The following is a 10,443-nucleotide window of genomic DNA, read 5'->3' as shown; positions in this document are numbered from 1 at the left end:
TATGAATCCCCCACACATTCTCTACCCAAAAAAGAATTTGGTTGGGGATTTTTTTGAGTGGTTCAAAAGCTACAGATATACTGGTGACCAGATGGTTAACAATACGGGGACTGAAGTCAGTGGAGCGTCTGAACCCAAGCTCTACCAATGACTAGGCGTGTGGCTTTAAGCAAGTTATCCATCTCTGTGCGCCACACTGCGACCTCTGAAAAGGGTAATAGTGACGCTGTGACAGTGCGTGGCCTATAGTCTGCAGTGAAGATTAGGTGAGCTGCTTAATGCCGAGAAGGATAGCTGGTGCATGGCAGTCATTCTGTAAAGTGCTTTCACCTCTGGAACACACCAATATCCCACATGCCCCAAAGCCCAGGAGAGATAGTCGGATTCTGGTAGATTTGGAGAAGGAGACATTTAATTGGCTTTCCCAAATGAAATGAGATGCTGAAAGAAACTTGAAGAAATCACTTAAAATATACTTTTACAACAAACATTTATTTATCCCACATGCCATTCACAACATAGGAATAGAGCCAAGAAGAAAAAGGGGCACAGACACGCTGTGATTTACGATCACTACAGATGATCATAAACAAAGTCACCGATTGAAAAGCCCTTGCAAGTGTGGCACAGTTCACAGAGAGGGAAGAAAGACAGCCGCAGGTTGAACCGGCCATGGAGCGGACATTCAATAGGAAGGACAGGAGCAGCAGTCTCTTCTTCTGGCATTTTCTTTGTTTCCAGGAAGAACTGCTTCCATTGTCATGCATTTTATTTTTATCCAGAGCCAATCAACATATTTTCCAAGGCACATTTCCTCTTAGATCTTTCACTGTTCTAGTTATAGACCCTAACTGTTCCTTTGCACCTATAAGAGAAAGGCAAAGATTGCGGCTAAGAGTTACCTTCAAGCCTGCTCCAACCCGTTCATGGTGATCTGATGTATAAAAACCGAAACGTTACCTGGTCATGAACCACCTTTGTATGGGGGGGGCCTCTGGTGGCGTAGCTTTACATGTTAAGCCATGAACCACAAGATTATCTGTTTGAAACCACCGGCCACTCTGGGGGCAAAACAATGAGGCTTTATCCTCCCTGTATGAGTTGCAATCTCAGAAAGCCACAGGGGCAGTTCTATCCAGTCCCACAGGGTCACTGTGAGTCTGAGTCGACGTGAAGGCTTGCCACCATCTTGGTACATTAACGTGAGAACGAGTACTGTTCGTTAAAACGATGCATATTGAATTATCTCTACCATATTGAGGCCTGTGCTTGTGGAAGCAAGCTAGATCCAATGCATTGAAACGTGTCTACCCAGATGTAGCAGGAAAAAGAACAGTCACAGAGCGAGCACACACAGGAGTTCAAAAGAGGAGCTGGCCGCCAACGTGAGGTAATTAGTCCGCCCATTCCTCCTGTTTTGTGTCTCCAGTATTTATTGGAATCCGTTTACAGAACCTGGAAATGTGGTGATAACCCTTTGACTCCGAATTTAACAGCGATGGGGGCTCACACACTGGGATGTGGGCCAAGCTGTTTTTACACAGCCAGCTGGACGGGACCATTCAGAACCCAGGTAGCACAGGTGGTGGTTCAGAGAACATCCACCGTTTCGTCCTTGCGTCCTCCAGCATCCCGGCCACCTTCCAACAACCTGGAAGACACCTTGGTCGCGGTATCATCTCCCTGGTTCCCACCGCCTTCCTTGGCCTCCTCGTGGATTGAGGGTGGCAGGCAGTCCTGCTCCGAGTTACTCCGGACAAAGCCGGGTAAAGTCACGTGGCTTTCGGTCTGTCCGCTGACCGTCTTGGCCACTTTGCCGGAGAGCAGCACCACGCGAGTGCTGGCCGCCACCTGCGACTGGCTGCTGGTGCTGTGCGTCACGGTGGTCAGCACGGAGCCATACCTGTGGCTGCCGCACGGAGGGGCCTCCTTCCAGTCCAAGGACAGATTCCACCGATTCCACATCTTCCTCACCTCGGACTGCACCTAAGCCGCGCGCACACAAACACACACGCGCATACACACACGCACACAAACAGTGTGTTAAAGCAAACGGGGGATCCTCAAGCCTTGGAACAAGGGCCTTTGGCCCAGTCTGAATGAAAATGACAGTTGTCTTGCATCTACCTATCCTCAGTCCCTGGCCACCCTAAGCACAGTGAACCCAACCACTGCCCAATGTGCCGCCACGACCATGGCTGATGGTGGGTAAGCTCAAAACTCGGTGCCAGCGAGTCGGGTCCCCTGGAAATGCAAATGGCTTTTATGGGCCGGTTTTTCCAAAGTAGATCACCAGGCCTTTCTTGGTCTGCTAAATCCTGTCCAGCGTCAGAGCAACACCCCTGCCTCTCCCCCCACCCCCACCCCAAGATCAATGCATGGTGGCTGCTCATGAACCCTTGCTTATCTTTAAAAAGGTCCTGTCATGGTAGTGGGAGCGGGGAGGAAACATTTAGGAACTAGAGGAAAGTTGTATTTCTCATCATTGTTACATCGCACCCTGACTGGCTCATCTCCTCCCTGAGACCCCTCGGCAAGGGGATCTCCAGTGGCCTACTAATGGGCTTTGGATCTCCACTCCGCACTCACCCCATCATTCACTATGGTAAGATTTTTTGTTCTGATGATGCCTTACACCTGATCCCTTCGACACCTCGTGGTTGCATAGGCTGGTGTGCTTCTTCCATGTGGACTTTGTAATCCAGGAAGGATGAGCCCTATAGGACCAGTGGTGTGAGTGGCAAAACAGGGAGGGGGTAAAGAGAGAATGGGTAGGAAAGAGGGAACCGATTACATGGAACTGTGTGTGACCTCCTCCCTGGGGGACAGACAACCGAAAAGTGGATGAAGGGAGACGTCGGACAGGGCAAGATATGACAAAATACCCATTTATAAACTATCAAGGGCTCATGAGGGAGGGGAAAAATGAGGACCTAATGTCGGGGGTTTAAGTGGAGAGAAAATGTTTTGAGAATGATGTACAAATGCGCTTTACACAATTGATGTGTGTATGGATTGCGATAACAGTTGTATGAGCCCCTAATAAAATGTTAAAAAAAATTGTTTTTTTTTTAAAAAAGGGGAGAAAAAAAAGGTCCTGTCAACATGTCCTCATGGATTCCAGCCTGGGAAGTTTATTTTTTTTTACTTGGAATTCAATATCAGTGTGAAGAATTAACTGGACTAAGACGTCCACTGCCCTTGCATATAATAATACTTTGCATTCCACGTTGTTTCAGATCAGGGCTTTGCCGATGAGCTGGTATAAAGGCACCAGAGGATGGGGACAGCGGTTCCCAAACACCCAATCGTTACCCTGCAGTCAGTGCCAACTCATAGCAGCCGTATCTACTTCATTTTCATTTTCTCAAAATCACCGGTAGGTAAAGTGCCTTCCTAATTCATTCACTGCCCAGTGTTGCTCTGCATTTCTGGAGATTCTAAAGAGATTTGGGGCACCTATGACGACATTTACAAAGTGACTGGAAGGCAGACCTGCCGGGCACTGGACTTCCTGAAAACCTACCTCCCCGTTGCAGTAGCAGTAGATGACGGACACAAAGAAGCCCTGAAAGACACAAGGCGGAGCGTTAGCTGGGCTGCAACTCAGGAAGCACAAAACATCAAAGTACCCTTTATCAAAATGAATAGCTTGACATTTTTTTCATTCTTTCCCCAAAAAATCACTTAAAAAAATCTCTCCGAAGGGTTTCAAATCCTTACTCCCTATTAAATGTATTTTCTATCTTCCCTTGGTATCAGTTGAACCAAACAAATACCTGAATAAAGCACTCCAAGATACACTGAGAGATGGTTTCTATTATTTTTATTTCTTTTATGTGGCAACTCAAGGATTGTGTAACCCCCTGGTTGACTGACCCGAGATGTATAGAGACAGGGTGATGGAAACATGCGACATAGAGTAGTACGCTAAGAACACAGAAACGTTTTTTATCATCCATTCATAAACACGGATTGGGAGGAGGAATGCCTAGGAGCGGTTCTGGCTTACAGGAATAATTGGTGAAAAATGCAACAGACAAGGTGCCTGTTCTTACATGCTAGGTGGGACGAGGCATGGACAAAGCATAAGCAGATGCTGACACAAGCAGAATGCAATATGGGCAGGGCTAGGTGGGTATTTAAGAGATGTAAAAGAGAACCGTGGCCATATTGGATGGGGCAGGGGATCCCTCCGACACCCTACGAGGAGGTGGCATTTGGGTAGGTTTGAAAGACAAGAAGAAAGCAGCCGTATAAACATGAAGGTGGCGAGCAGTCCGGGCAGAGGGCCTGGCGACTAGGAGCTAGAAGCAGGAAGGGGCTTGGCATCCTAGAGGAACGGAGATGGCTAGTGGGCAGCAGTCAGTGTATGGATTAGGTAACCGTTGGACTTTATTGAGTGCAACAGGAAGCCCCTGGTTATTTGGGGCAGGCAAGTGCCATGATCAAATTCATACTTTTGAGGTTCTTCAGACGGTTGTGTCAAGAATAGAGTTAAGGGGGCGACAAATGACTAACCAGGAAGCCGAGTGAGGAAGCGCTGTCTGTAGCAACCCAGGTGAGAAAAGGGAGGTGAAGCCTGAAAGCCACCTCTCCCCTCATGATCTTCCTTTCTCCTCCTTCTCCTCCTTCTCCTCTGCCTTCTCTTTCACTTTCATTTCACTTCTTTCTGGAATTCCCTTTCTACCTTTTTTCACTTGCCCTTTTGCTTTTGGCTTGCCTTTTATTTTCCTGTGTGTCGCCCCCACAAAGGAAATACTGCAAATATGCACCCCTGTCTCACCTCACAGATGTTTCTTGTGAGCTGCCCCTGTTGTAGATGGACATGCACAGAGGCCAGAGGACACACCCCTTCAAACCCTGGGGGCCTGGAGCATGGACACCACAGAGAAGGGTGGAGGAAGGGGTGGGAAGAGAGAAAGCAAAAACAAGTTTCAAGGGATGGGGTTGGGGGTGCTCCTTACCTGGAAGGAGTTGAAGAAGAGCTCACAGTGCATGCGGATCTCCCACCAGAGCCCTGTGTAGGAGTGGGGCAGGCACGCAAACACGATGTAGTGCATGCCAAAGACCAGCACCAGGACCAGTGTGGATTTGGCGAGTTTCCTGAAAGGGAATGGTGAAACTCTCTAGAGATCAATTAGGAAGCCCTGCAAGGAGCTCTGAAGGCACAAGTTAAGCAATCAGTTGCTAACTAACCCAAAGTTTGGCTGTTCAAACCCACCTGGTATCCACAGGACAGAAAAGGCTCCCATAAAGATTTTTTTAAAACCCTGTCAATGAGTCACGTCCAACTCATACTAATCCTATTGGGCAGGACAGAACTGGAAACAGGAAACCAGTGGGTTTCCAAGGCTGGAAATCTTTGTGGAAGCAGACTGCCCCATCTTTCTCCCAAGAGGGTTCAAACAGCCAGCCCATTGGTTAAGCTAAATCCCCTTAAAGATCACCACACACACACACACACACACACCCCAAGCTCACTGCCATCATGTCAATTTTAATTCATAATGACCCTGTAAGATAGAGAAGAATTGCCCATAGGGGTTTCCAAGGCCACAAATCTTCGGGGATGCAAACTGCCACATCTTTTCCCAAGTGTGTTCACATAGCCAGCCTTGTGTTTAGCAGAGGAGAACATAACCATGTGTCACTGTTGTTGCTGTTGTTGCTGTTATTGTTGTTGTTGTTAGGTGCCAGCTAGTTGGTTCAGACTCATAGGCACCCAGCGCACAAGAGAACGAAGCGCCATCCTCACAGTCGTTACGTTTTGGTCTGAGTCCATCGTCGCAGCCACCGTGTCAGTCATCTTGTCGAGAGGCTTCCTCGTTTGTGCCGCCCCTCCACTTTACCAAGCATGGTCCTTCTCTGGGTCTGGTCTCTCCTGATCCATGCCCAAATACTTCATCACAAGACTTCTGCCCAAAAGCGGAGAAGGCAATTCCTCACGGGTTCACTGTGAGTTAGAATAGACATGTCCGAGGTGCCCCGTGGCACCCGCAGAGCACCCCCTAGTAATGCTAGCTGGTGAAGAGAGCTCACAAGGCTGGCCTTTCACCTTGGGACTCCACCACTCCACGAGGGCCTGTTTTTATGTCCTCTTGTCATTTTATACTGTATCAGGTAGTCAATTCCCACTTCTCAAGCACTCAGCTGTTATCCTACAGCAGTGCTTCTCAACCTTCCTGGTGCCGCGACCCTTTCATACAGTTCCTCGTGTTGCGGTGACCTCCCAACCATAACATTATGTTCATTGCTACTTCATCACTGTCATTTTGCTACTGTTATGAATCGGGCAATCCTTGTGAAAGAGTCGCTTGACCCCCAAAGGGGTCGGAACCCACAGGTTGAGAACCGCTATCCTAAAGGCTAATGGTTCAACTCACCCAATGGACAGGAAAGAAACCTGGTGATCCAGAAAGATGACAGCCAAAAACAGCCATAAGAGGCAGTTCCACTCTGTCCCACGGTGTGACTATGAGCTGACAATGGCTCAACAGCATCGAACAACTGTTTCCCTGGGATCCCGAAGTGGTCCACCTAGGAATGCTCACAGCTCTCACAGAGACGTTGACGGCCCAAGGCCATGCAAATGCACTCAGAAGGAAAACATGGCGAGCTCATCCCAAAGCCACGGACACTGAGAACCCCACAGAGCACACTTAAATCCTGACACACGTGGGATTACCCTGGGTAGGTCTCCACTCAATGCTCTTGCATAAAGATATCACTGTTATCATTTTCATTTTTCTTGATTAAAGCATGCTCTTTTCATAAAGGTGGTTTCTTTTATGTCTCAAAAAGTGAATAACTCCTCCATTTGGTCCTTAAAACACTTCCTTCCAAAGTTGGAGTGACAAATACCACATGATACAAGCATCTCACCACCACGTATAGGTCCTTTAGAAATAAAAACTGTGGCCCCAACAGCTCTGTGCACACCCACATCCATGGGAGGGGGTCCTGGGGACACTGGTGGACTGTGGACTGTAAGGCTGGTGGTGGAAGCCCACCAGCTGCTCCACAGGAAAACGATGAGGCTGGCTGCATGCAGAATGAGTTACAAAGTCTTGGAACCCCTGTATAGGGTCACCCTTGAAGATGTGTCGGGATTCACTCGACAGCTGTGGGGTGATGTTCCTCACAACACTGTTCACAACAGCAACAACAACAAAAAGAGGTGGAAACCAGTCAAATGCCCTATAACAGAAGGATGGTAAACTAAGTAAGGAACACATACATCACTGAAGAAGGATGATGAGTCTGGGAAACCGCTCAGAATATAGTGGAACCTGATGGGCATGCTGCTGAGTGAAAGAAGTTAATCACACAGGATACATCCATGCTGGAGAAAACCACAACTGTAAGAAGTCGAGAGGCCTCAAATACTTTGAGGATTGCCAGGGGTGGGAGGGGATGGAGTGCAAAATACCAACTAGAGGGTAGACATACACACAAAGGGGCAGTCAACAAACAGCAAGAGGGAGGTCAGCCCAAACAATGATGAAGCAAAGGAAGCCACTGAGAGGCATACAAGAATGTTGTTGTTGTTGTTGTTTTGTTTTCTTTTGTTGCATTATTTTGCTCTGTCTTCTTTTTTGTGCATATTATTATCTCTGCAGGTCTGTCTAGATAAGATAGGTGGGATAAACAATCTGGAGGAGAAAACAATGGACCAACAGTTCCAGGGGGACATGGGAGAAGGGGGTAGGAAGTGGGTGTTAACAAACCCAGGGACAAGGGAACAAGTGATCCAAAATCAATGACGAAGAGGGTGTAGGATGCCTGGCAGGGTATGAACAAGGGCAACGTAATCAAGAGAAATTACTAAAACCTGAATGAAGGGCGAACATGATAGTGGGACAAGAGTAAAGTAAAAGGAAATAGAGGAAAGAACTAGGAGGCAAAGGGCATTTATAGAGGTCTAAATACAGGCATGTACATATGTAAATATACTTTTCTATGATGATGGGGAACTATATCTATGTGCATATATTTATAGGTTTAGTATTAAGTTAGCAGATAGACCTTGGGCCTCTATTCAAGTACTCTCTCAATGCAAGAACACTTTGCTCTATTAAACTGGCATTCCATGATGCTCACCTTCCCAACACGATCGCTGAAGACAAATGTGGTGAAAGAAGCTGATGGTGCTCTGCTATCAAAAGATATAGTGTCTCAGGTCTCAAAGGTTTGAAGGTAAACAAGCAGCCATCTAGCTGAGAAGCAACAAAGCCCACATGGAAGAAGCACACCAGCCTGTGTGGTCACGAGGTGTCGATGGGATCAAGTATCAAGCATCAAAGAACAAAAAATCATATCATTGTGAACAATGAGGAGTGCAGAGTGGAGACCTAAAGCCCATCTGTGGGCAACTGGACATCCCCTTACAGAAGAGTCACAGGGAGGAGATGAGCCAGTCAAAGGCAATATAGCAACAATGAAACATACAATTTTCCTCTCGTTCTTTAATGCTTCCTCCCCACCCCACCCCCACTATCATGATCCCAATTCTACCTTACAAATCCGGCTAGACCAGAGCATGTACACTGGTAGAGATAAGAGCTGGAAACACCGGAATACAGGACAGATAAACCCCTCAGGACCAATAAGGAGAATAGTGATACCAGGAGGTCAAGGTAAAGGCGGGGAGAAAGGGGGCACCAATCACAATGATTTACATATAACCCCCTCCTTGGGGGACAGACATCAGAAAAGTGGGTGAAAGGAGACATCGGTCAGTATGAGACATGAAAAAATAATAATAATTTATAAATTATCAAGTTCATGAGGGAGGGAAAAATGAGAAGCTGATACCAAGGGTTCAAGTAGAAAGAAAATATTTTGAGAATGATGATGGCAACAATGTGTTTGACCCAATGGATGGATGGATGGATTGTGATAAGAGTTGTACAAGCCCCCAATAAAATGATTTCTATTTTCAAAGGAGGAAAGAAAGGCAATAGTTTCCTTTTCCTGTCTCCAGGCAAGTTGGCTTTCTCTAGAAAGCCTGGTCCCTGAGAGCTCCCAAGTTTTAAATCTTAGAGCTATAGCAATTGAACAAAAAATGACTGCATTTGCTGGTTTCCTGTTGAAACACACTGAGAACGGTCTATGAGACGCCCAGGCCAAATCAGATGAGTCAGTGTACAGGAAGAAGAATCCGCTAGCAAAGGCATTCTGGGCAGACAACCCCATAGGTGTCTGCTGATAGCCGCCTTCCATCCCTGCCAGGGAGCTGATTGCCACGGCACAGCAACCCTGTAGGACAGAGGAGAACTACCGAGGCTTACAAGCCTGTTCCTCTCTACTAGAGTAGACAGCCTCATCCTTCTTCCTCAGAGAAATGGCTGGGTTTGAACTGCTCAGACCAACACATAATCCCCTGCATCACCAGGGCTCCCCATGGTAGCCTCCCAGATGGAGGCAAGTGATCCCTGCCTTCTCCTTACTCCGTATGCAGCCCCTCCCACCTTATGGGTGGGTTCTTCTGCATGACGGCATGGGACTTCTGCGATTCAAGCTCCAACTCAGAATTGAACCTTACTGACCCTACAAGACAGGACAGAACTGCCCCAGTGGGTTTCAAAGACAGCAACTCCTGGATAAGAAAGACCGTGGTTTCTGTCTTGGGCACACCTGTTGGCTATGGGATTTCTCAGAGGAAAGCAAACCTCCATACTGTGAGCAGTCCTTATAGAGGGGTCCCCTCAGTGGAGTTGAAACCACTGACCTAAGACCAGCAAAAAAGCCCAGCCCTGCCAACCAGCGCAGGAGCAAGCCATGAACTGCATTTCCCAGTAAGAGTTGCCAGGAAATAGTATTGACGCCCCGCTCTACCCAGCAACGATGCTCCTGGATTTCTAACTCTCAGAGACAAAAAAAAACCTTAAAGTAGGATAAAATAATGAGCATTTGTTGTTTGAAATGGCTAACAATAAAATAAGAAAACTACAAGTATAAAGTCAGTGACTCGGCCAAATAGCTTAACCAAAGATAAGTACATAAATAAACAAGCAGACCAAAACGCGCATGCTAACTGCTCATCCTTTGGGAGGCTGTACTCTGGCCCTTCTGTTCGTCTTTAGGGTTGCCTGCTGCTTTTTTTCTTTTTTCCCAGCGTTGGGGCCCGAGTTACTGATTGTGCTTAGTTCCTGAGAGAGTTCACGTTTGCTTCTGGGTGGTGGTGCCGGTGGTGGCAGTTGGGCGTAGTCAATCCCCAAATTTCTCTTGCCTTCTCTGAATATTCTCTGGGTGCCAAAGACTCTATCTCAAATTGCCTAGAGATCAATTGTGTGTGTGTGTGTGTGTGTGTGTGTGTGTGTGTGTGTGTGTGTGTGTGTCTAGATGCTTCACTTACTGGTTTGTTTATATATATATTTTCTTCATATATATGTATATGTATATATACAAAAATTTAAATATAACTACAAACACATAAAT

The 10,443-nt window shown here is 47.0% G+C and overlaps 1 protein-coding gene across 1 annotated transcript in view; it reads right to left on the bottom strand.

Annotated features, from left to right (window-relative positions):
- Positions 1–499: 499 nt before the first annotated feature.
- The window catches only part of PTH2R (parathyroid hormone 2 receptor), a 62,213-nt gene continuing 52,269 nt past the window's right edge, over positions 500–10,443 (bottom strand). Inside the window, exons 9-11 of the mRNA XM_004701773.2 lie at positions 4,968–5,106; positions 3,527–3,568; positions 500–1,986 (exon numbers count right to left, since the gene is read on the bottom strand). Coding sequence (XP_004701830.1) covers positions 1,591–1,986; positions 3,527–3,568; positions 4,968–5,106 — 577 coding nt within the window. The 3' untranslated portion in view covers positions 500–1,590. The remainder of the gene's footprint in view (positions 1,987–3,526; positions 3,569–4,967; positions 5,107–10,443) is intronic.

Source organism: Echinops telfairi, unplaced genomic scaffold, assembly GCF_000313985.2.
Source record: "Echinops telfairi isolate 266 unplaced genomic scaffold, ASM31398v2 ScPeMD7_3;HRSCAF=10, whole genome shotgun sequence".
NCBI classification, from domain to species: Eukaryota; Metazoa; Chordata; class Mammalia; order Afrosoricida; family Tenrecidae; genus Echinops; species Echinops telfairi.
Note: the sequence above shows the minus strand (reverse complement) of the source record. Positions and strands in the feature narration are given on the sequence as shown.